The sequence below is a fragment of the Martes martes genome (assembly GCF_963455335.1).
Source record: "Martes martes genome assembly, chromosome: 1".
NCBI classification, from domain to species: Eukaryota; Metazoa; Chordata; class Mammalia; order Carnivora; family Mustelidae; genus Martes; species Martes martes.
Genome location: NC_137888.1, coordinates 193026819 through 193053008, shown reverse-complemented (window position 1 = coordinate 193053008; position 26190 = coordinate 193026819). Strand labels below are relative to the sequence as shown.

At 41.4% G+C, this 26190-nt stretch overlaps 1 protein-coding gene across 1 annotated transcript in view; it reads right to left on the bottom strand.

The window, feature by feature from the left end:
* Positions 1–26190, bottom strand: part of ERC2 (ELKS/RAB6-interacting/CAST family member 2) — a gene marked incomplete at both ends in the record, with an annotated part of 911416 nt that overhangs the window by 199617 nt on the left and 685609 nt on the right. The window contains 2 exons of the mRNA XM_080828630.1: positions 14045–14173; positions 15626–15773. Coding sequence (XP_080684756.1) covers positions 14045–14173; positions 15626–15773 — 277 coding nt within the window. The remainder of the gene's footprint in view (positions 1–14044; positions 14174–15625; positions 15774–26190) is intronic.

Sequence of the window (26190 nt, the reverse complement as noted above, 5' to 3'; positions counted from 1 at the left end):
ACAAACCTGTAATTATGAACAGAATGAGAATCTCACTTAAATAATTTTGCCGTTTTAATACCAACTGATTCAATAACCCCCAAACCTGATTGGACTAGTCAAACTTGACAAGATTCAAGTCCCCTGAAGGTGATTACCGAGCATGGATGACTGATCATCAAACTATGTGAGATGCTGAAAAAAGAATAAAGAGCAAGACAATGGCTTCCAATCTAAGCAATTTAAAATACTCAACAATGCTTTTCCTTTTTTTTTTTTTTAAGATTTTATTTATTTATTTGAGAGAGAGCATGTGAGAGGAGAAGGTCAGAGGGAGAAGATCAGATTCCCCATGGAGCTGGGAGCCCGATGCGGAACTCGATCCGGGGACTCTGGGATCATGACCTGAGCCAAAGGCGGTTGCTTAACCAACTGAGCCACCCAGGGGCCCAACAATGGTTTTCAATGTAAAACCGTTTGGCAGCAAACAGAAAGAGCCTATTGGCAAGTATACTTTTTGGACCAAACTCCAGAAATGGAAATTAAGTGACAGGATGTGCCCAAGGTCATGTATATATGGGTGACCTGATAAAGGAATGTGGAATGCTTGACTTCCAGCCAACACCTAGCTCCTTCCACTATGGAGGAAGGGAGACCGAGAATAAGAGGATGCTCTGTAAATTCTGTGGCTGTACCTGCAACCTCACAGACTCTTTCCATGCTCAGTGGAGCAAGGATTAAACCAAAGCATCACACATCACTCTAAAATTTTCCTCGGAGAGAAATTGTAGCTTTCTACTTCCTCGATTCTCTTGGTCTTGGTCAGAACATTAATATTTGTTGGACAGCATGTTTTTTAAGTGGGAAGATATTTCAAAAATCAAATATTCTGGTTTGTTTCAAAGAATATGTTCTCAGCTAAAGTCTGATGCTTTCTTCCTGTGGGGGTGAGCCACAGTTGGCCACAATTCACCAAAGTTTCCACCAGCTAACAATAAAAAATTATGTCCCATTCTAAAGAAACAAAAGAAAAATTATAGTGAAGTTGTGCATTTCCTTTCCAGTCCCCAAAGACAATCTGAAGAACGGGCTCAACATGCCAAATTAAGCCATGAGAATTTATCCATATCTAATAAGGATTAGCAAATGTTACAACACTGAACACGGCCTTGACATAATTTATATTCCAATTTCTAAGGCACTGGGTTCAGCGTGCTCTCATTCCAGCCCTGACATAGGAGGATATGTTGAGCAGTCCTGTGGGGTTCTCTGAGAATCCCAATCATGTGTACGACAAGCAGGAGGGCTCTTCATGTGACAAAAGAAAGTCTTTTCATACAGAAACAGTGCCTTCAAACCAGAACATGGTAACCGAGCTTACAGAATTAACTACCTAGGGGAAATAGAAGCATTTCTCCTCTCGAGCCCAAGGTAATCATTCTGGAAACAGAAAACCTGGTGATGGAACCTGCTTTGCCTCTTTCCAAAGTTGGGTGTCCACCTGCAACTTGGAAAACTTTGGAAACAGTTCTAAGTCACATATTTGGAGCAAAAAAGATTAAGTCTCCTGAACTTTGAGCTAGCCAGCTCTGATTGGGTCTGCTCCATTCCATTTCTCATCCATACTTGCCAAAAGCACAAAGAGGCAACTGGGACATTTGCTCATAGTATCTGCTATTAAGATAAATCAGCAACACTTAAATGTCTTTTGTTCATAAAAAATAATCCCCTGGAGATGGTTGTTCCCCTTCCAAAATATCAGCTTTTTGTTTCCCTGCCTCACCAAGGATTGCATCACTAGAAAGCTCAAGAACACAGAGGCTCTCGCTGGAAGCCCAATGTCATGTCAAGAAGCCTCAGAAGACCTTGGCTCCAGGAGAACCCCAGCAGCCTGGACAAGAAAGTCTAGGGCTGGGAGGTCTGGAAACACCTTTCCTTGGAAGGAAGATGTCTGAACCCACACCGAACTAGGTTCTTTCAAGGCAGTGCTTGCCCCTCAAGTTTTCTTCAAGGATGAATCAGGGTCTGCCTCCTGAAAATGCAGAAGGCATTTTCATGAGCATTGCGACCCAAGTTCTTTTTTCTTCAGCCAGGGGAACAAGTCATGTGGAGTGAGTTTATGTCAATGGATTGTCACCCACCAGAGACAATTTGGGACCATCATTCCTCAGTGCTACCCTGTGGGGAAGAATAGGATAGCCTTGTCTTTGCTCCTCAGGACTGAGATCAGTATTGTACACATTTGTGCAACCCTCAGGGTTTTTTAGGACGTTGCCCTACAGAAGATGCTTCATGGTAATGCTTCTCTGTGAGGTAGGTAGGAAACAAAAAATACCAATTTTTTTGGAAGATAGGTTAACCTGCTCACCATCATCCAAGTAATTAATGGAAATGAATCAGGATTACATAAGCCAAATGAGCAAACTTCAGAGTCTTCCTTCTTCCCTGTTGTCTTTGAAATCTAGAATCCTCAAATATTCCCTAGTGGGAAAGATGGAAAAGGCATTGCAATGGGAAAACAAAGAGGCTGAGAGTTCTACCCCCACAGACAGACTCACTGAGGGCATCTTGGCTTGACCACCCACCAGTGTGACTTGGTTTCAGCATCTGCAAAGTGGAGGTAAGGATGGTACAAGTTTTTGTGAGGTTCAAGTTTTTGTGAGGATTGTAATGAAACAACAAAAGTACAACACTGTGCTTAGAATATATTTGTTCAAGAAATGATAGCTGTGTTCATATCCTATGAACAATGCATCTGTCCTACTCAACCACAGGCTCCAAGAAAGCAAATAACTGCCATTTGCCTCAAAAGTCCTTGCTGTAGATCAAGTATTCAACATACTGTATGTGTGAATGTATTGGAATTGTCTCTGACTACCAAAAATGCAAAGAGCCTAGAGGTCTGTTGGTTTATTCCTTTCATTTTATAGATGAGGAAACTGAGACTGTGAGAGAGAAGCAAAATAAGTTGTCCCAGGTTTCTCAATGTGTTGGGGTCAGGGCTGGGTGAGAACTCTGATTCTTTGATCTTACACCTTCTATTACTTGCCAAGTCTTCCTTGCTGAGGCATCACCCTACTTTCTAGATGGCTGCTTGCTGTCAGGTATTGCAGACAACACTGGGGCCCCAAACCCAAGAAGACTGACAACAGAATCTGCCTGGCCTTGTGACCCACACACCTGCTTCCTACCCTAGCACCCAAAGGGGCTTTGGTACACCCGAGGTAGTCCATATCAGTAGGGTTTCTGGTTGGCTTCTAAGCTGTCTTTGTAAATCTAGGTATGCTAAAGGAAATAAACCAGCCTCAAGACGATTGGCTAATTGGAGATTTCTGGGGCATAAGAACCACCCTGGATTACAGCCTTCTGAGTTGTCATTCTTGTTCCGTCAATTTTCATTGTTCTCTGAAATGACAGCCTCTCAGTCCAATCTGAACTTATAACCTCTTTGCACAATTCCATTCCCAGACTGCATCAAAGATCATCTGAATAAAGATTTGCTGGCTGTGTCCAACGGGCATTTCCCAATGGTCATATCAGGGCAGAGGTAAGAGAGTGGGGTTTTGGTTGTCGCGTGCATATTTTTTTAAAAATAATCTCATCTAGGGGCGCCTGGATGGCTCAGTGGGTTAAAGCCTCTGCCTTCGGTTCAGGTCATGATCCCAGGGTCCTGGGATCGAGCCCCGCATCGGGCTCTCTGCTCAGCGGGGAGCCTGCTTCCCCCTCTCTCTCTCTGCCGGCCTCTCTGCCTACTTGTAATCTCTCTCTCTCTCTGTCAAATAAATAAATAAAATCTTTAAAAAAAATAATAATAATCTCATCTAAACATTGGTGTTGTGGGGTTCTGGCTCCCCCACCTTGTCAACTCAGCAACTGCACTTCAGACTGGGACCTGGGAAGAACAGATTCCTACTCTCCTGGCTGTAGTTTATTCCCTCTGGAGACCCCCTCCCTGGACCATACTCCACATGGATCACCCCCCAATACCCTGCAAGTCCTTGTTCACATGCCCCTTTCTCAAGGAGGCACCCTGGGAACATCCTATTCAAAGTCACCCCCCAAACACCTCATAGAGCTCCATCTTCATTTTTCCACACAGCATTTGTTATTAAGCATGGCATACATGAGATGTCTTTATTTTGTTTCTTGTTTGTCCCCTCTGCTAGAATACAAGCTCTCTTGGGGCAGGGAGTTTTGTGTTTTGTACATTGTGGTGTCCCCAGTGTCCAGAACAGTGTCTGGCTCATTGTATGTGCTCAGTCAGATTTGCTGAATGAACTGCCCATTTTTCCCCATGCCTTTTCTCCTAAGAAGTTTTAGAAATCTCCCTCTGTCTCTCCCTCTCTTTTACTGGTCACTTGCCCTACTTAGAGTAATATTCTGCTCCAAATCTATGATTGGCATGTTATCAGAGTATGGTCTTGAAAAACTCAACACAAACAACTGACATTTTGGTAAAAACTTAGAAATGCCAAGTGCTTTATAGGAGAGAGCCATTTCATAATTCTCTAAAATCCTTAAAACAACTATAACTCCAATATTTCAACTTTTGGGCAACTAATCTTAAGGAAAATAACAGAAAAAAAGATTTATATACTGAGATGTTCATCAAGTATGATTATAAAAGTGAAAAACTAGAAACAAATTAAAATTCTAGTAATAGGAGAATGATAAAATTAATTGTGGCAATGATGGAAATCATACAACAAAGATATATGTTTTTGAAGGCTTTTAAGGACATGGGAAAATGTACAACATTGAATGTTTATAAGGCTAAAAAAACTTTATTATGTAGTATGTCATGTCTTTGTTCAAATATGTATGTAGACAATGGAATGTAGGAAACTATAAATCTTAATGACAGTTATTTCTGAATGGCGGGATTATGGGTGATTTAAGATTCTTATTTACATTTTCTAAGTTTCTATAATGAGCATATATTATTTTTATGATAAAACATTTATTTATATGCTTTCAACTGTGGTAAAGTATCATTTACATAATAAGAATGGTTACAAAATTAAATACTTATTACTTTTTAATATCATGCATTACTATAGATTAAAAAAAGCACACATGGAAGATTCTAGAAGTTTTCACTCTGCCTTTAGTAGCATGTTGCAGAGAATGAAAAAAAAATGGCATCTTCCCAAAAAGAATATGCAGTTAAGTAAGAGTAAAGATAAACTACTAGAAATGTTAAATTCTGTGTCAGCAACCTATGAGAGGGGCAGGGGAATATCCCTTTTCCTGCCACATTATTATTTGAAAAAGCCTAAAAAGGCGTAATTCTGAAGATAGGGAAGGGCAAACAGTTTGCACACCATTGCTGATCAGTGACAAAAACCAGCATGATTTAGATGCAGTTATGCAAGGGGCAGGGTGAACAAAAAGAGAGGGGGAAAGGACTTTTCTTTCATTTTGAAATTCAGCATCAGGAAGACACAAGGGCAGGAAGTCAGATCTTTTTTCAATTCATTTGAAATGATAAGGTGAAGACAGCCTAGAAAGACTTTTAATTATACGATGAGAGGAAGGAAAGGAGGGAGGGAGAGAAAAGAGACCAGGAGAAACCTGTTTTATATGTGAGATGGTGAAGAAGAAAGTGGAAAATGGGGGCTGGGGGGAAGGCTTCCAAGCAGCTATCCTGAGAAAGAAACACAAGAGGCAAGTGCCAAGATTTCATACAAGGAAGCAGAAAACACAGCACACTTGATCAAGCCCATGGCAACCCCTTCCCCATGGCAGTGGGTGATGCCTGGTGATGCAGGAAAAGATAAGTCGCCCTTCCCAGCCAGCACATGACCTCAGGTCATGGCAGGAGCTGGCGGGGGCCAGCAGGAGGAGCTGGGAGTGGTGCTCAGGGTCACAGGATAAAGCCTTCTTTTTATGCTACTTGTTAGCCCCTTCACTTGGGGGCTATGACCTAATGAGGTATTGCAGCAACCTGGGAACATGAGAAGAGTATGGAAGAGCTTTGGGGTGAGATCCCCTTTACCAGTTATGGTGTCTTTGCCCAGTTCCTGGACCTTAGTTTCCTTTCCTCTGAAACAACACCCAGTTTTCAGAGTTGTGAAGATTAAATGAGATAATATATTTAAAATCCCCCACCCAGTGCCAGGTATCCAGCAAGAGTTCAAAAATTGTTAGCTCCTCCCACTCCAAAAGGTAAGTAGAAAAACTGTCATGAAGAGCAAAAATGATGTACACATTATACCCACACTTAAGTCCTCTTGAAGTAATGTCACTCTAAGATCCCCCCAAATCTACCCAGAGCAACAGCTGGATCCCTCCTTTCCCAAAGTACAATGGCTTCTTGGTGGCTGACATCTTGGAAACTTGCCCCAGACACAGTCTCTGCTTTGGTGGTGGATCTGAATGTTCTCAGAGGCGGTAATGAACAGGTTAAAATCGAGGGGATTTCAAACATGTCTAATCCAATAAGAGGCTTGGTAAAACATGCGTTATCACTTAAAGAATAAATGTTTAAAAATAGAGCACAGATGTGAAATTTGAATAAAAAAAGAGGGAGACAGCGCGTGTGAGAGATCTTCTTGGCATTTGTATGCTATTCTCTGTTTTGGTCACCTTCAGCTAAGCCCGTTATTCTAATGTGCTCTGCCAACTGCTAGATGCTGGGGGCGGGTGGGGTGGGGGGGCTTCAAATTACTGAAACAAAGTTGGCAAATCACTCTGAAACTTAAAAGTCAGACCCATCTCTCCCTTTCTGTATTTCTAAAAATGGGGTAACACACTGATGAAGTTCGTCTTTTCAAGTTTTTCTACTCAAAAAGGTATACTTAAGAAGTAAAGAGTAAGCTTTTCTAAAACTAGTATTTCTTACCCTAGAATCCTTAAATACTTAAGAGAAAGTATCATGGATAGGCATCTGTCACAAAAGGTAGACTATGGATTGCTAATCATAAAATTCATACGTGATTCCTACTTCTGTAGGAAACATTCTCTGACCTCTCCAGCAAGCAAACATTTTTGAATGTTGATAGCACATCTGCACCAAAAAATAGCGATTTTCCCTGCTGCCTGTTTCGTGAGCTAACATCTGCCATGCTTGTAGAAGAGATGGTAAAAACCCAAGGCTCAAAGGCAAACTCAGTTAGGTCCTGCTGTAGCTCAAGAAGGCCGAACGCAATTTCACAAAGGTATTCCTTGAATGTTTAGTGTAGGGAAACAAAGTGGCTTTTAAAATATGACTTTATTCAAATGAAAGACTCAGAAAGTGGACCATCAGAGTCAGCTTAAAGTTCTGGAAAAAGGCACCTCTAAACAGAGATTTGGGGAAACCCGTGGAATCACTCAGAAAACCTTGGCCTCCATAATCTGAGTGCTGTTTTGTGTTGTAAGTGGCTGGCTGAATGGATACCCTGAGTACTGGGGCCAAGGCATCAGCTACTTAGAGTAGGGAATGCCTAGGTGAAGAGAGCAGTCCAGTGTCCTGACCAATTACTTGGACACAAAGAGGAAGCTTTTCAGTCACACTTCAGGTTTTACCTCCTTGAGAATGTACTGCCCTTGGCCAAGGAAGGATCTGAGTATTTCTTTTTTAAAAGGGGATTCTCTAGAACATACTATACAGACACTTCGCATTGAAATCAGTGATAAATAGAGACGTGCCTAGATCCTACCAGTGGGACATGAACAGCTTAACCCAAAGTAAGTTTGCAGTGCAAACCAATGCATTTGCATTTCAGCAATTCGATCTGGGGCAAGTCTGTGATGCATTACAATGCTGGGATCAAATCAAGCTTTTCTGGAGTTCATCCAACCAAAACTCGAGGCTATGGGAACCCTAACTGCATAGAGTTCCTCCACTGCAGTTTAATTGTGCTCACCTCCTGAACCGTAAAGCGTAATTAAAAGCCATCTGCATACAATGCAATGAAAGTGTAAATAGGAAGCACAGCCATGTGTGGCCTCAAGCAGGAGGGCTGGAATGCCTGACCAATCATCCCACTCAGGTGCTTCCCACTTTCCATGACTGGATGGGTCTGTCTCTGCCGAGGTCCAGTTTGACTAGGATTCCAATCCTACAACAAGCTTCCCTGAAACACTTTTCAGGGTGGCCTCTGCCATCTCCCATTCTTGGCCACACCTCTTTGGCTAATTCTTAGGTATGATTCCGGTGACCTGAACAACAGGAGCTACCCAAATGGATACACTATGCAGACCTAGCGTAGCCTCCAAAATGTTGACCTGGACTAGTCTCTCTTGTTCTTAATGCCTTCCTGTTCCGAAATGCCCAGTATGTTTCCTGGTAGCCAAAAGCAATGCCCAGAACTGGTAGGAAAGGGAAAAGAAAACCAAGCACAATTTATCTCTGATCACAGAAGTGTTCTAACCAGTTCTGAGAAATAAAGCTGGTTCTAATTTTAGCTAAACAATAGTGTCTGGCCCTCATTTTAAGAAGGCATTTTCATCAAGGATGTGCATATCACTACTTCGGCACACAGCGGAGCATTTGGGAATAAGGCTTAGGGGGTAAGATTTAGTTTTAAGCTTTCTTCAAAAACCCCTTAGCAGCAGAAAAAAAATCCAATGATTTCAGAATTAATTATTTTGATGTCAGTCCTTTCTCTAAGGGTGGAGAAAAAGAGTTGGGGGGAGACTGGATCCAAAACACAGAAGAAGGAAAAATGGTTATTTTTAATAATATTTCCTCCACACAGAAAGAAAAAAAAATTAACTCATTCCCATTTGAGACCTTCTCCCCAAATTGCAAAAATCTGGAAGCCAGATTTTTTTTTTTTTTTTTTTTTTTAAAGAAAAGAGCTAGAGGAAAAGTGTCGGAGGTGTGTGCTTATGAAGAAATGCAATTGGGAAGAATACAAAAGTTGGACAGACTTGTCTATCTACAACCAAGCTATGATTTATCCTTTATCTTTTTTTTTTTTTTTTTTTTTTTTTTTTTTTTTTTAAATTTTATTTATTTGTCAGAGAGAGAGTGGGAGAGAGTGAGCGAGCAGAGGCAGAGGGAGAAGCAGGCTCCCTGCCACGCAAGGAGCCCGATGTGGGACTCGATCCCAGGACACTGGGATCATGACCTGAGCCGAAGGCAGCTGCTTAACCAACTGAGCCACCCAGGCGTCCCATATCCTTTATCTTTTTTTTATGCAACAGCAAGTTCATTTGTACTGCTCTCTCAGCTTTATACCTTGCTCAGCATAGAACCAACCCAAATGTCAACACCTGAAGAGCGTCATAAAGATTCTTTTGTTGTTAAGCATAGTTGGAATTTCTGAACTCATTTCATATCACCTTCTCTAGCTCTCTTGACAGATGTTTAACAGGAGTTTAGGTATTTCTAGGCAAACTGATTTATGACACTCAGAAGTTTTCAGGGATGAAGTAGAGGGGCTCCCTTCGTAACAACAAGTAACTTTTGCCACATCTGGAAACTCAGTGACATTTTATTTAAGAAGAATCCCCAAATTTAGAGGGAAGTTGAACTAAAATAACAGTGAATAGATTCAGAAGAAAGGTTCAAAATGGCCACAATTGCACATAATTCAAGTATGGGAAAAGGCATTTCTGTAAAGTGTCTTGCAATGTGGTAGGACATGACATGACACCGTTTGTGGTCATCATTTAGCAAACAAGTCTCATATCTTCTACCAACTCCTATAGGTGGTGCCTGCCTGGAATACTTGGGTGAGAAGAACATAATGCTAAGTTTTGTCTAAAGTCATGATTGATCAATAATGTCTCTTTTTTTTTTAATAAGCTGCCCTGGCAATTCACCCACTCATTCATTTACACTTTCAACAAATATTTACTAAATACCCACTATGTGCTAGCAATTATGCGAAGCCTGGAGATAAATGGTCAACAAAAAAAAGTGATAGGGTCACATTCTTAGTCCTCATAGAGATCATAAACTGGCAGGGCAGATAGCTACTATTCAAATAATCACAAAAACAAATGCAAAATTGCATCTGTTACAGTGCAATTAAGTGATGTACATATTCTACAGGCGTGCCAAACTGGAGATTTGACACAACTGAGAAAGTTCCAGAAAGCTTCCCTGAAAAAAGTGATGTTGGATTGAGATTGAATGGGGCATTAACTAGGTGAGGAAAAGAGGGAAATGTATTCCAGGACGAGGGGATTGCATTGCATATACAAGGCAGAGCACATATTGGTTTGAATTTGTCTTTATCACTCCAGTAAAGGAAGCCAGGGGAGATTTTTCAGCAGTAAGGGTTGGAGAGTGATAAGTGTATCATGAGATTTATCTTTAGAAAAGATCAAGCTTCTGCCCAGTGAGGTTTGAGAATCTCTGCTTGGCCTGGCCTGGAGGCAGGCTGCACTTCCCCTTGGCACAGACGTCACTCTGAGTAGGCCAATGGCATGGTGGTAGCCATTAATGACCACTGCCTGTCTCCTTACAGCAAGGCGAGTGCAGGATTTAGACTCTAGTGGTATGTTGTTGAGATTGTCAAAAAGTCAGGGAGGGTATTTTGTCAAAGGGCTCTGTTCTCACTCAAAAATCTCACTAGCTATGACAAGTAAATTTGGTATTAGTTCTTCATGGCTCCAGTGGAAGTGGCAATGCTTTTTACAAACACAAGCTAAGCACCGGGACTCCTTAGAAGCTGAAGGCAGGGAAGAGTGGGCTCAAGTAGGGCAATCTTAGACAAGGCACTCCAAGTGGTACCTGAGAGTCTTCCCTACTCTGAGTTTGCATGGCTAATGTATTTTGTTTTCTAACTGCAGAGAACTTCTGCTCCAGAATGTACCACTCTCAGCAGATCCTGCATAAGAGTCCTACACATCCTATCCCCACCCCATTAATGCTCTGACAGCTCACCTCTTCATCTTCTTGCCTACTCTATTCAAGCCACACTGGTGTCCCAGTTCTTCCCCCAAACACACCAGCATGTTCCTGCCTTAGGGCTTTGCACTGGTGATTCTCTGTGCCAAAACACTCTTCCCCTAGATATTTAAAGGACTTTCCCTCTCTCACCTCCTTCAAGTCTTTGCTCAAGTGTCTCCTTCCCAATGAGTTCCAGTTGTCTACCCTATTTTACATTGTTACCACGTTCTCAATCCTTCCCTGATGATTCTGTTCTCCCTTATACTGGTCTACATTATTCTTTTCTTTTTTTTTTTTAATTTATTTACCTATTTATTATGTTCAGGTTTATTGCCTTTCTCCCATTCTCTACCCCCCAACCATTAAAACATAAGCTCCACTAGGAAGGGGTCTTCATCTATTTTGATCACTGATGTATTTAAAAAATGTGTTAGGGAAGGTACTCAATGAATATTGTTGAGTTGAATTCCAACATGGTACTTGGCCTCAGTGAGTTACCCATACCCATACCTCATCCTTGTACCCCTGGGCAGCTTGGGAGCCAGAGGTTGAGGCACTGGAACTTGATTCTTCTGACAGCATCTGTGAGGTGTGGGGGGTAATCCATGGCTCATGCTACTGCTTTAAGGATGCAGTATTTAGCCTAGCAAAGTGTCAGCACCCCTACATCTCAGATGCCCAGCCCTGCACTTCCAGATATAGGTGGTATGTTACAGGTATGGTAGTTGTGTCATATGGTCTTGGTTTGATCAACTCAAAAATAAGAATGATGCTCCCCTCATTGCAGCAGATAAAATAACTGTTATGAATTAATCCCCAGGACCTGGTAGAGAGACTGGCACATGGCAGGCATGCAATATGTTGGTTGGTTGATTATGAGGAAAAAGCAAGATAATGTTTGTAAACTAAGGTATACATAACGCACTTGGCATAGATCCTGGCACGTGGGAATCATGCATTCATTCACAAAATAAATATTTATTGCGTGCCTACTAAGTTCTTGGCAAAGTGCAATAACTGTGGGGATCGTTGAACGAACTACTAAAGTTCAGCCACTGGGAATGTCATGGGCAACAGAAAGATCTGCATGAGATGAGCTGAGCAGAAGGCAGCCTGAAGAGGGTGGCATCTCTCATGAGCCAGTCTGCTTCAGTATCCTTACAGAACACTGGGCAGATAAACACCCAGACCCAGGCCTCCCTCTCCCACTGACCTGGACACCTGAAAGAGCATCAAGTCATACAGGTGTCAGTCATACAAGTGATGACAGCTGAGGTTTGGGACTCTCCCAGGGGCACCCTCTCTGATTGACTCTATGTGACTGCATACACAAACCAAGCAAATTTAATAAGCACTGTGAGCCTCTTTAGTGCACCCTGGGTGCTGGGGTCAACGGTTCCTGATATGACTGCTCACTGCTCCCCAAGTGCTTGGGCTTTAAGGGAGGGAGGACCAGGAGCACTTAGGTACTAAAGTCTGTCTGCTCTTTGTCCCACAGTTCAGGGGTGTGTTCTCAGTAAGTTATGACTCCCAGGCTTGTGGAAAAATATCAACAATGAAATCAAAATCAAACTACCTCTAAGGGTTAGTGGTGACAAAATCAGTTAGTAATAGCAACAGTAGTAGTAGTAGTAATCATGCCAGCTCACAAACATACAGCACCTATTATGTGCCAGCACATGCAAAGCTCTTACATTATACTCACAATACTTTGAATTAGATTATTAGCCCAATTTACAGACAAGAAAACGGAGGTTTAGTATTTTGTCATGATCACACAGCTAGCTAACAAGTGCTCAAGCAAGAGTAACCCTAAGCAGTCCAACTCTAGATGGCATCTGCAAATACAGTTATGGTTGTGTGCAAAAGGGTCTTTTCAAGCATCATGGAATGTCCAGTTTTGACGTCTGAGTAGGACACCCAACCTCTCTGGACCACCAGTTCCTTCTCCTATAAGAGCATCGGCCCTTCAGTTTCATTAGGAGTCGATGAGTCAGTGTATGTAAAACCTTTACACCAATGCCTGCCATGTGGTGAAAACTCAGAAGTATAAGGAATTATTGACATGATCAAATAGCTTAAGCCTAAGAGCTCTAGGCAGAACCCACCCCTTATGAATAGCCAGAGAACATTCTTACACGCCATCTACTTCAAGCTTACAAAGATAAGGGGACCTCACAGTTTCTGCAATACACTTCTGCTTGTCACTCCAAATTCCTTTCTGAACCTGGTGAGGTATGTGTGGACTCAGGTGGACTAGCTAAAACCTAAGCTCTACCGCTTATAAGCTGTGTGTTTTAGGCTGGTCATTCACACTCTGAGTCTCAGTTATGCCCCCTGGGAAAGGGAGGTAATCCTGCCACCCACACCACAGGGCTGCCATGAGGACCAGGGGACAAAGTCCCCGAGGACGCTGGATACACATCCTGGCACAGAGCAAACGCTCAATAAAAAGGGAGTGCTTTTATAAGCCAATTAATCATTATCCTTAGAATTGTGTCATTTACAACAAGGTTACACCAATTCATGTGCTTTTTTTTTTCCCCCCTCTGTTGCCTATAGGGTGTGGGGAAGGATTTCAAACCTAAATCATCAAGGATCCCATCCTTCTCATTTGCTGCTTTTTTTTTCCACAACAGCCCTTCAGACCCTGCCTTAGTTCAGGCGGAAGCTTAACTCTGCGTGGCTGGGTTTCCCAAATGTGCCCCATGATACCCAAAACCAAGCCTGTTGTGAATAATGAAGGCTTTGTGCAGTTTCCCAGGAGCAAATTGAAGGGCTACACTCAATCCTTCCTGGAATCCAGGAGTGCATTTTCATGATGCTGAGAAAGAAAAAAAAAAAAAAAAAAAAACAGCCTTAAAAAAATTCCTTATTGGGAAAAGTAGAGGGAGATTTGGGGAGCAAGGTATCTAAGAGAAAGAAAGAAAAATATAATCCACTATGCCTGACCATAAGGCCTCTGGCAGTCTTGGCTTTGCAGCAATGCCAGGCCATTTTAGAAGAGCTGGCCCCAGAGGGTAGCCACCAAGTCTGGAACCCTTGGCAAATACAGAATAAATGAAATCACATTACAAATCAAGATATAATGCTATCATCTATGGTCACAGGATTTTTGGCCACCAAGTACTAGAAATCATTAAAAGAGGGAAAGGGCAAGGCAGGATGTAGCTGTTATGCACCCTCACCACCCCCCCATGGTGGGGGCAAGTGTCTCCTTAGCTACTGACTGACCTGAGACCTTTGGATCATGTATGCATCGTAGCTGGACCCGTGGTACTTGGCCGTAATATCTGGGCTGTAGCCAGCATCACAAGTGCATGGTATATTCGAGCTCAGGGGCTGTTTCTTAGGTCTATATACCTGTGGGAGAAAGCTACAATGGTTAGGTGCAGGAGGGGAGGGTGCAGGGCTCACAGGAAAGGAGTTAGGAGAAAGCAAAGAAGGGGGCTTATCTTGACTTTCTGTGGCCAAGTGGGTAGAAACCCAGTGTAGAAGATGCACAGCCCCAAACAAAGAGGTCAGATGTAAGCGGTTCCCGACCCCCAGGGCCAGCGCTAGCAAGGCATGCTGCTCTGTGGAATGACCCCAATGTCTGGCAGTGACTGGGACCCTCCCTCTGCAGGAGAGGGCATCCAGGTGTGGCAGTGGTCTCTCTCTCTCAGCAAGGCAGTCCTATGGGAAATGGACTCTTGTTCAGGGCCAAAGGATGCCTTTTCCTTCCTGAGGAGGGAAAGAGTTGGCCCAGTTATGAAGGAAAGGGGCTTATTTCTTTGGGCTTCCTTTCCACTCACCTTGTACTCTGTGCTCAGACACCCTAGCAGGTAGAGAACCAGTCCTAGGGGCTGAAATTGATGTGGACAACACTCCATGTTGTACCATGTGGCATTTAGAGAGTTTCAGAGCCACATGTGGCCTAAACTAAGATGTGACAGCCACCTTGTGAGACCACAGACCGTTGAGCCATAATATATGAGGAATTGGTTATATAATGAAGCTAGAATCCAAGGGAATATCTTTAACAATTGCTTCCAAAATCCCCCAAGTTATATATGGAGAAGAAATAAGGTCTGAAGATTTCAGGAATGATTTTGCAATACGCTACTTCCATTCAAGCCACTTCCAGGAAACCCTCCAAAAAGAAAAGAACTGCTTTCTGTACAAGTTAGGACTTTGCCCCTCCTTCCTTTTTCCCTCCTTCCTTTTCCCTCAGAAGAAATACAGTGGCCTAGAGAGGAGGAAAAAGACGGGATAATTGAGTAAATAGGTGATAAAAAGAATGTATAGCTGAATAATAGCTGGGAAGGTCTCCAAGCAGAGTCTGGCAGTGCTGGGGGCTGGGAGATGTCCTTTAGTCAAAAGGTCCAAGGTTGTAAATATGGAGAGAAAGAAATCTAAAGAACTGGATGAGGAGAGTCACTGATGGGGCCCAGAAAGTGAGCAAGACAGAAGGTAACAGGTCCAATGGGAAAGAAGGTGCCCAGAATTTAATTCGTAGGTTCTAAGAAATAGTCAGAAGTCATACAAAGTCCACTGGAAGGAAGAGACCTGAGAGTTATTTCTGGGGAGATGATGTGAATATAAAAGAAAGGGAAACAGTGCTGGCTGCAAACCACACAAGCCCAGGCACATGCACATAAACAGAAAAGCAGTAAAAGGATGTTCCAGCAACAACTTGAGCAATATCATTCCTACCTGGTTTTAACTGCGTGAGCCGGCACGATGGGCATGGGAGAATGAAGAGCAGCTAAACCCAGAGAAAGCACCCAAGGCCCCCAAACCAGCCAAACACACCTTTCGTGCAGGAGACCCCACCTGCTGCTTTAACTGATGCACAAGTCGATCTTTTTCCCGCTTCAGGGCCATAACTTCTTCCTGTGTCTTTTTCTTTTTGGAAGCAGACAATTCCAGCAAGGCAATATTTGCATCTTTTTCACTGATTGCCGCAAGCAGAGCTTCCTGTCTGGTAAAATAAAGATTATTGTGATCATTTTTACAAAGTGTAAAAGAGAATTGTCATTTATAGTTGAAATGAACCACGGAGCTTTGTCTTAATGGGAAGGAATTATGGACAATGTTTAAGACAGACATTTGTCTCAGAATGGACATAGTAGTTTGGGTCAGAATCCCTGAGACTCGTGCACTGCTTCCTCTGAAGGAGCCATCTTTCACTGGTTTCATAAACAAAGCTGCAAATTAGAAGAGGAGGGAATCAGTCTGAGCATTCACTTCTAGGACACTTTAATCCATCCATCCATCTGTCCGTCCATCCATCCATCCATCCATCCACCCATACACCCGTTTGCCAAGTAAAGTTCTAGGTACTCCAAGACAACCCAACAAAACAGGGCAACAATTTAAATATCAATATCATTTTTTTTCATGTAAGATTTTCTTTTGAAGTCACGCAGAGATATTAAGTAGAGGGGTCCTTTCTATTTTCAACGTAATTAATGATGCTTTCCTGCTATTCTACCTAAAACCATTCCTTCTTCAGTCTTCCTTATCTAGTAATTATATCACTAACCACTGAGTAGTCCAAGCCTCAAACCTAGAAGTCATCCTTAATTCCTTCTCTCTCTTTTCTTCCCAGAGACACCCCATCAACAACTTCAATAGGTTTTACTCCAAAAGACATTCCTTATCTAAACATTTTTAAAAGATTTTTATTTATTTTTGAGAGAGAGAGAGAGAGAGAGAGCGAGCATGAGCAGGGGGAAGAGCAGAGGGAGAAGCAGACTCTCCGCTGAGCAGGGAGCCCAATGTGGGGCTCAATCCCAGGGCCCTGAGATCATGACCTGAGCCAAAGGCAGACACTTAACTGAGTCATCCAAGCACCTGAAAAGACATTCTTTATCTAAACTGATCTACTGCCACCAGACTTGTCCCAACCACCAGCATCTACTCCTGCAGCCCACTGGTCTCCCTAGAACAAAACCCAAAATAATCTTTAAAAACATTATAAATTTTGGGGCACCTGGGTGGCTCAGTCAGTTGGGTGGCTAACTCTTAATTCTGGTGCAGGTCATCATTTCAGGGTTGTGATATTGAGCCCCAGGGAGTGCTCCATGCTGGGTGTGGAACCTGCTTGAGGTCCTCTCCTTCTGCCTCTCTTCACCCTCTTAAAAAAAAAATTACAATGCTTTGACTCCTTAATCTCTGATTTTTTTTTTGAGGTTTTATTTATTTATTTATTTGACAGAGAGGCAGTGAGGAGACACAAGCAGGGGGAGTGGGAGAGGGAGAAGCAGGCTCCCCGCTGAGCAGGGAGCCCAATGTGGGGCTCGATCCCAGCACCCTGGGATCATGACCTGAGCTGAAGGCAAACATTTAACCACTGAGCCACCCAGGCACCCCCTTAATCTCTGATTATAGCTTACTCAAAATAATATTAGAGTTGCCTCCTCCCATTTTACAGTTCATTTTTCTTGCAACATCTGTTGCAGATTTCAACATGGAATTTTGGGTGACTATTTCTAACTAGACAGTGGTTCCCCTAGTATCTTTCATTTAGTCCTTCTCAACACTGAGGAAGACTTGTCCCAATCTGCGTCACTTTTGCCACATTCTAGATACTTTATAAGACCTCACAACCCTGGGAAAGCCTCTGTACTGTGTATTTTCTTTGCATAGAAGACCCAGGACTAAAACCTGGTCATGATCCTGTTTTGTCTTTCTTTAATTCCCAGGCCAGGCCCACACCAGACTAGGCCCCCTCCAGATGTCTGAACAAGATGGTCATTATTTGGATCTCAGATTTTCCCCCTTTTCCCTGCGAGAATTTGTATGGACTTTTCTGGGCCCTGCTAAAGGCAGGCAGTAGGAGCTTCTGTTGGAGGCTCAGTCAGACATATGAGCAGCAGAAATGTCAGGGAATATGTCCACTTTCCAGAAGAAAACCAGTGCAGGCTAGACTATCAACAGCGGCATTCAAATCCAGCTTCACACAGCCTGTCTCCTTCTGGATAACATCTTGAGACAATAGACATGCTTACCATTCACAGCTCATGCATATTTGTACATAAAACCAGGCTGAACAGGCTGCACAGTTTTCAAATCAGGGAAACCCCTACTCCAACTTAACTATCACACACGTAGTGTGACTGTAATATTTTACCCCACTCTGCCCCAAATTGAAATGTCCATGTGAAGCTTTTTTAATGGAAACAACCTAAGAAATCATTAGGAGGAAAACTGGGGATTGATCATGAATTATGCTGTATCCCATATTTCACTCTTCCTTTTAAAAAGGTTTTATTCATTTGAGAGAGAGAGCAAGCATGCATGTACCAGCAAGAGTCGGGGGAGGGACAGAGAGAGAGGGAGAAGCAGAGTCCCCACTACCTGCAGAGCTCAGTGTGGGGCATGAGGCTTGATCCCAATCCCAGGACTGCCTGGGATTAAGCCCTGCATTGGGCTCCCTGCTTGCTGGGGAGTCTGCTTCTCCCTCTCTCTCCCCACTGCCCCCCTGCTTGTGCTCTCTTGCTCTCTCTGTCAAATAAATAAATAAAATCTTCAAAAAAGAAAAAAGATCTGTGAAAACGTTTATTTGTTGACAGACAATTCTCCCCGTGTCTCATATTTCAGCATGTTTTACAAGCAAAGGCACTATCTTCTTTTCTCATAATCTTTCCAGAGTGTTTGTATAGTGAATAACCTTGGAAGACAGAAGTAGTTTCTCCCTTAGGATCAAAGGGTAAACATGCTTACTGCCCTCATATAATAGCATTTCCTTCCAGAGCAAAGGGCAGGCACTTACTGCCATTATAAAAGATTCAGGTTCTGAAAGCTCAGGGTTCTTCTCTTGTAATGTAACCCACTGTAAGCCCAGCTATTCATCTGAGCCCCCTGCCTTGCCTCCCTGGGACTTGAGGAAAGGAGAACTGACATAAATATGCTGACACTGCTCTTTGCACCTTGAGCAATGAAGTCCTTTGTTTCTGACCTCAAAGTCTCTGGCCATCTACCTGCATCCATGAAACTGAGGCAGGCTAACCCATTAGCATGCCACTAAGGGAAAAATCTCAGAATCCTCACAGTTCTAGATGGGTAGCTGTATATACAATAAGATCCCCCAAACATAAAACTATATTCATAGAAAAAAAATAGAAGGAAAGACATCAAAATGTTAACAGTCATTCTCTCACGGTGGTGAAATTGATGGGCTGGTTTTTGCTTTTTTTCTGCCTATAACTTCCTGCATTCTTCTTCTTTCTCACAAAATACCATGAGAGTAAAATTAACAAATCATAAATGAAACTTTACAGTCATCAAATAAACTATAGGTGCATGCTTCAAATACTTGGCATATACGAAAATCTGTTGATTTTCTCATCAACGTATTTATTATGTTCTCTATGTCCCTCTCACTCTTTATATGCAGGTAAGTGCACACACACATAGTTTCACATATACACATCTGGTACAATCTACATCATCTCCCATGTGAACAGTTGTAATCATTGCCTAAATAGGTTCCCTTTGCCAACTTTTATGTGCCTATGTTCTATGGTCCTTTTCAACCCATTTTCCTCTTCCAGGTCAAAATTCAGAATTACACAGCTTTAATAACTGTTAAAAGTCATTATCAGCCGGGGCACCTGGGTGGCTCAGTGGGTTAGGGCTCTACCTTCGGCTCAGGTCATGGTCTCAGGGTCCTGGGATCGAGCCCCACATCGGGTTCTCTGCTCAGCGGGGAGCCTGCTTCCCCCTCTCCCTCTGCCTGCCTCTCTGCCTACTTATGATCTCTCTCTGTCAAATAAATAAATAAAATCTTTAGAAAAAAAAGTCTTTATCAACCTGAAGAAGGACACTTCTAAACTCCTTTTCCCTATAATTCTATAATTTAAGCTTTTCATGACTTAACACTTATCTATCCTCTTGTAATATCATTAAAAGTCCCAACAAATTAATTTCTAATTCTCAATTTTCTATCTTTAGAAAACTGCTGATAATAAAACACATATCAATTCCTAATTCTCTACAGATATTATTACTAAATATAGTCCCAAATCCTATTATGTTTAATTATTATATCTCAAGATACATTTAAAATCATTTTTTAAGAAGTACACTTAAAACCACTACTCGTCAACATTAAATTGATGCAAGACATCCCATTTTGTTCCTTGTACCATTTTCCTTATTTTTTTTATTTTGTTTTGTTTGCTTCTGGTTAACAAATACGTTTTATAAATGCTGGTATTATACAATCATAGAAATCTGAACAAAATAAGTGTAACAAGGAATACATATATATATATGTACATATATACATACATATATATATATATATATATATATATATATATACCGTCCTTTAAATATTGACCATAAACTAATGATAATTTCTCTTAACTTGATTGAAATCTACATTCAATAATTTTAGTCTACTTAAGTCAAAGAGTAATTGGTAGAAAATAAAAGTATATAAAACTAGAAAAATACGAACATTTCACATTTCATACCACGATATCTGGAAGGATGTTCTGAATATGTTAAGGCTGTATCTGGCCACTTCTTACTTAAACAAGGATGCCAGGCAAAGAAAACTCTTAATTGTAGGCTGATAGAACCATTGCATTTGTGGTTTTTTAAACAATAAGCTTTATAAAATGAGTTTTAAATAATTCTTCATCAAGCTGGTACATTTCAACTAATAACTTAAATCACTGTGAGCTAATTCTGTAAAGTTATGGGTTTTCCTTATCCCTGCTTTAGAAGTCAGGGGCTTTTTGAGGATGAGAGATACTGAACATAATATGTTTTAAAAGATTAATTTCATTTGCCAGCCCTATATCAGATTCTATACTTTTTGCAATTCCCATTAGGCAATTTGCTAATACATCTACTTAAAGCACCGAAGGACAAATACTTTACTGAAAATTAACAGAGGCCTGTTTTGAGAAAATGGCAAACATTGTAATAAATTAGGAAGTTTAAATGTTATCACTTCTTTTTTCCAATAGGGAATTTTGATTCAGTCTTTAAAAGTCCGGGAAAACGGAAATATTTGCATTTCTAATGCCCTTTTACATCTACATGTTTTTACATGTTATTTTTTTTTAATGTGTACCTATGAAAAGACATTTGGATATAAATTGGAAACACAAAGAAAAATCCTCATTATCTTCCCTATCAAGCGACTCATCTAGATTCAAGGACAGATTTACATTGCTTCAGAAATTGTTACGGTCCCAACAACCTGAAGAAAGTTTCTGTAAGTCTGAAATCACCTTCAGCAGTTAATCTGTCCTTTCTGTTCATAGAAAACACGAAAAGAACGTATTTCCTCATCTTTAGATAGTTAGTGGGGTTAAGTATATGCCAAAGGCTTGCAAAATTATCTTTAGAACACTGTGATGCTTTAGTATACAATTACTAAGGTGATCTGTCTATGCCCCAAAATGTAGCTTAAAATATGAAAAGGAAGCCCAAATAAGCTAGAAAGGAAGATAAGATAATGCACAGAGAAATAAATCTATAAGAGTCTGCTGAATGCCAAGCTAAGAAAGTGGACCATAGACAGCATTTTATCAAAGTGCAGCCTAAACAAACGTCAAGGGGAATAATTTCTTTAACAAATATGGGCAACAATGAAGTAAAAAGAGGGGGGGCTTCTGTGCCCTCACGCACATTTAGTCAGGGTTAACAATGGATAAAAATATGTGCAAGAACACATTTAATAACCCTATGCTGTCATTCAGTTTGTAGGAGGTAGTCAAGATACAGCTAATAAAACACCAAAAAAAATGGTTTGCGCCACCCTGAAAAGAAAAAAAAACCCTCAATGGAATAAAACAAAAGAAGACTGAAGGGCGTCTCCCACCAAGATAAATGCCTTCTTTTGAGTGTTGCCTGTGGCTAACCTTCACAAAGAGAGCTCCAGAATCCTCTGATGGTAATACATCACTACATCACTTATCACAGTCAATTTAAAAGGGAGCTTTATAAACATTTCGATTTCACTCCCTGTTGCTGTCGCTCTATTAATGATGACTTGAGCTCTGAGAGAGGATCCAAAATTAATTTTAGAAATTGTAAATGAGGCAGACCAATTAGGAACTATTATAAATTGGTTGGCGGGTTGGGGCGGGGGATAGTATTAACACATTTTTTTTTCTTGCAGGCTCTTGTTTTAGTGAGCTGAACCATCTTTAGGAACACACTCAATTACAAAAGCAGATGCTTAAAAAATGCATTCCATTAAGAAATGTTTGGATAATGGCATGCAAGGGAGAACCTACATTATGTATGGTGCTCAGCCCACAGTCATGTTCTAATCATACTGTGGGAAAAAAATTCCGCTCAATCAACTTTTCCCAGTTAATTACTGTTTTCTTTCCCTCATGACCCTGAATCTTCAACCGTAAGTTCAGTAGGAGGTGACTTAAGACAGACGGTGACGAAAGATCCTGTTCAAAACAGCCTCTCTCTCACCCCTGGGGTAAGGATAGGTGGAGGTTTGCTGTGATCAACCCTGGAGATAGATGCTCATTTGCCTCAATTTCAAAAGCAGCATTTTTAAAAAGCATCTTGAGAAAGGAAAGTCTTCTGATATCAATTAATATCAACACTACCCACCAGCAGAATGATGTATTGTGTATGCAGAAGGGCCCACGCAGAAAGCAAAGCTGCTCACATAAGGTGGGGCCCACAGGGTGAGATATATTTGAACAACCACAAGTTCTAGCAAGGACAAAGAACAGACCAGATTTGTAAAGGCCAGGCTTTGGCAGCCCAGACTCCTTAATGCGGTTTGCTCTCTGTCGCCCACCTAAAACTGACCTCAAGAAATAGTTTACTCCAATTATGGAGAATTTTGTCTTTGAAACCTAATAGCACACGACTGGAATTTCCTAACACAGGGGCCATGAAGTCTTGTGGAGGCTCTTTACTCCATACACCAACTTTTACCCCACTACTTACTCAGGGCATGACCTAAGTAGGCAACTGAGCCATCCTTGGGTTCCGCCAAGTACAGCTAGGCCAGGAAGCTCTGTAGGTAAGGGTAACACCGTGTGCTTTCAGGACACTGAGATGGCAAATGCCAGCCCACTTGTCATTTTGCTACAAAGGGTGTCAGGGAGTCTGAGGCCAACTGACCTTCCCATATGGAAAAAAGGCCAGAGGAGGATGAGTATTAGGAAGAGCTACTGCCCCCATCCTCATTTGCTCTCTCCATTCCCATCCCTTGGGAGAACTGATAAAAAAACAAGTCAATGAGGGATGGGAGGAGCCCTTCTCTAAGTCCTGGTAGAAGACATGTGTGTGGCATTACTGATTACTGTGTCACACACACACACACACACACACACACACACGAGATAAGAAATTACTTCTTTTGATTTTTAGCCTATTATGATTTCTTTAAACTTATCTACATAAATAAAATATCACTTATGTCCTTAAGACTTGATTAACATACTTGATTTGGATACTAATTTAGTGCCTGAGCTTTGGAACTGAATATACCTGGGTTTGAATTTCACTAATATCTATTGTTTCTGTGACCCTGGCAAGTTACATAATGACTCTGAAACTTAGATTTCCTCATAACTGAACTAAGAAGGATGATAGTCACTGTCTCTGAAATCTTTGTGAGAGTTAAATGTGATAATGCCTGTAAAGATTCTGTTCAGTGCCTGATACAACCACACAAATGTTAGCAATTACTTATTATTACATAACACGGACACCACCAAATGTAAAGATTGAAGTTTTGCCTTATTTTCTACCAGGCTCTCCTTCACAGTAAACATTCTAAACGTGCCATTGGGTCACTTCTTTTCTTTTTTTTTTTTTTTAAAGATTTTATTTATTTGACAGAGAGAAATCAGAGCTAGGCAGAGAGGCAGACAGAGAGAGGGGGAAGCAGGCTCCTGCCGAGCAGAGAGCCCGACGCAGGGCTCGATCCCAGGACCCTGAGATCAAGACCTGAGCCGAAGGCAGAGGCTTAAATCACTGAGCCACCCAGGCGCCCCGGGTCACTTATTTTCAAGGCTGACTCTCTGAAATTAGTTTCTGTCTAGTCGCACATTTGACTTTCATGAGATGATGTCTGTTTTCCCAAATAAACTAAAAGGAGAAAACAGAGCTTGAGTGTGGACACAATGTGTTCATCATAGAAGAGTTGCATCCTCGGCCAGGCGGGTCTGATTTAGTCAGTAACTGTTCAATATCATTCTATCCAAACTGATAGGAAAGGCCACACAAAAGTGGGCAAGACGTGATTTCATGCCACATGAGAAATGGAAAGGTGTTTTAAAAGGTGACCTTTTAAAAGTCAAGGTCAAGTGCAAAATCTAACCAAGGTCAAACAACTTCAAAACAAAAATTCTTCTATTAGAAAAAAAAAAAAAACTTAAAAAAATGGTAAATTTGGAAGGCAGGGAGGGCAAGTAAAATAAAGGGCCTCTGACTCTTCACGAGGCACACACGAGCACACCAGGCATTAGTGTGTAATTGCTCGCTATAGTTCTCATTTGGTTCCATTATTCTAGTTCAGTGATGAGAAAGCTTCTCTGTTGACCACTTCACTCTGCCAGTGCAGCTTTACATGTGCAGTACACCCAGCCAGACTCCCTGGAAGGGTTATTGATGATTGATAGTAGGAAAATGGAATACATCTGGACTTCACTGTGGGCCAGAGCTTTGCTAAAACTATTGTCCATGGATGATCAGTTACTGTCCAGACACTTGCCTTCTCACATTAACTTTTTGGTTGGAAATTAGTAACTGCCAGAAAATGGGTCACTAACTTCAAGGTTTAGAAGTTTAGAACTCAGGGTACCTGATCAATTATTATTTTTTTTTATTGGTAAGATATATAGATGTGTATATAAGTGCATATATGTATATATTTATTTTCTCAAAAGATAAAATATTTTAATTTTCCCTCTACTGTATATTTAATGCTACTAAGATTTGTTAGTAAGCCTTGCACAGAGCAGCAAATTGCCCTCCTGTATCTTGAGCTAAATATTTTCCCTCTTAATTTGACATTTTTGTGTTAAATCAAACCTCCCTTTATTTATGTTTACAGGGAATAGAATATTCCCAGAGGCTAAATTATAATGAAAAACAAAACAGATTGTCATGTCATTGCTGTGAGACGAATATGAGCAGAAGGGGGCACATTCCAGAATTTTGCTAAACATTTGAAGAAAATTGAATTAAGGTTCGGGAAAGCAGATCTTGTAGAGAGAAATACAAAAAAATAAAGTTGCTGGAAGCAGCTCCTTTGTGACAGTTCCTATTCAGAGGAAAGGAAAAAGGCAGTGGTGTCTACACTGGGAAAAGGAAACACAGTGGTGTGTGTGTATGCCAACCAAAAAGCAGGTTTCCAGAAGGAGCCTGAAGGCATCATATCTGATAGGGAGGAGCGCTAACCAGACTCCCCTCAGCTTGAAGTTGCTCTCCCTTGCTGTGCCTGCCACGAAGAGAACGGCAATTCAGGATAACCTGTAGGAGTTTTCCTTTGGGAAGCTGATGGCTTTTAAAGCACCCTCAAAGACATAATTCCTCAAGTAAATCTCTTTAAGTCTGGATTTTAGGTCTGCCATCTCGTGGCCATTGCAATAAATACTGCCCTTTTCCAGTTTTTCCCAAAGTAATTACATCTCTATCATCTATATTCTAAACAGGTACTGCAAAGGGTGCTTATTTTAAAAATGAACGTTAACCACAGAAGAGCTAACCACAGAAGGAGCTAGGCCATCTCACATTCTCATCCCCTTTCTGCTCACATTTTTCACATCTTGATGGAAGCTTAGATTCAAATGATCACTTTTCAAATTATCAAATAAACATTCAGTATAGGGTTAGGCCTGCTGAGAGGTGGGTTCAGAGGTGATAGGCATGTTTTAGGTGCCTTTTTTTAAAAAGAGAAAACTTAATGGACACAGAGTTGCATCCAAATGAATGAAAGTATCAGCATTTCTGTACTTGCCACACATGAATGTGCGAGGAGAACATACAGAACAAAGTAGGTTGTAAATCCAAAGGGGCTTCATACCTAAAAACTAGGATGATATGTTTTTCTGAACACACTTCAACAATGTGAGGGGAAAAAAGTGAGACCAAATTTATAGCAGTTATATGTTGGGATGAAAATGCTAAAGTGCTGCTATAAAAACACTGAGTCTGTCTAATGAACACCCACTAGCCACTTGTTGCATGTGTCAACAGAAGAGAAAGCAAATGCGTGTGGCCACTTCTTAGCAAGGTTTCACCAATGTATCATAAGCTCTAAACTAAAGAGAGATGCAAGAGCATATTCTATGACCATAAATTAATTTCAGAGCCCAAACTATAGAAGTATATAACTATGCATACACATACATATACCGAAAGGATTGCATTGCTAGGCAACTGATTTG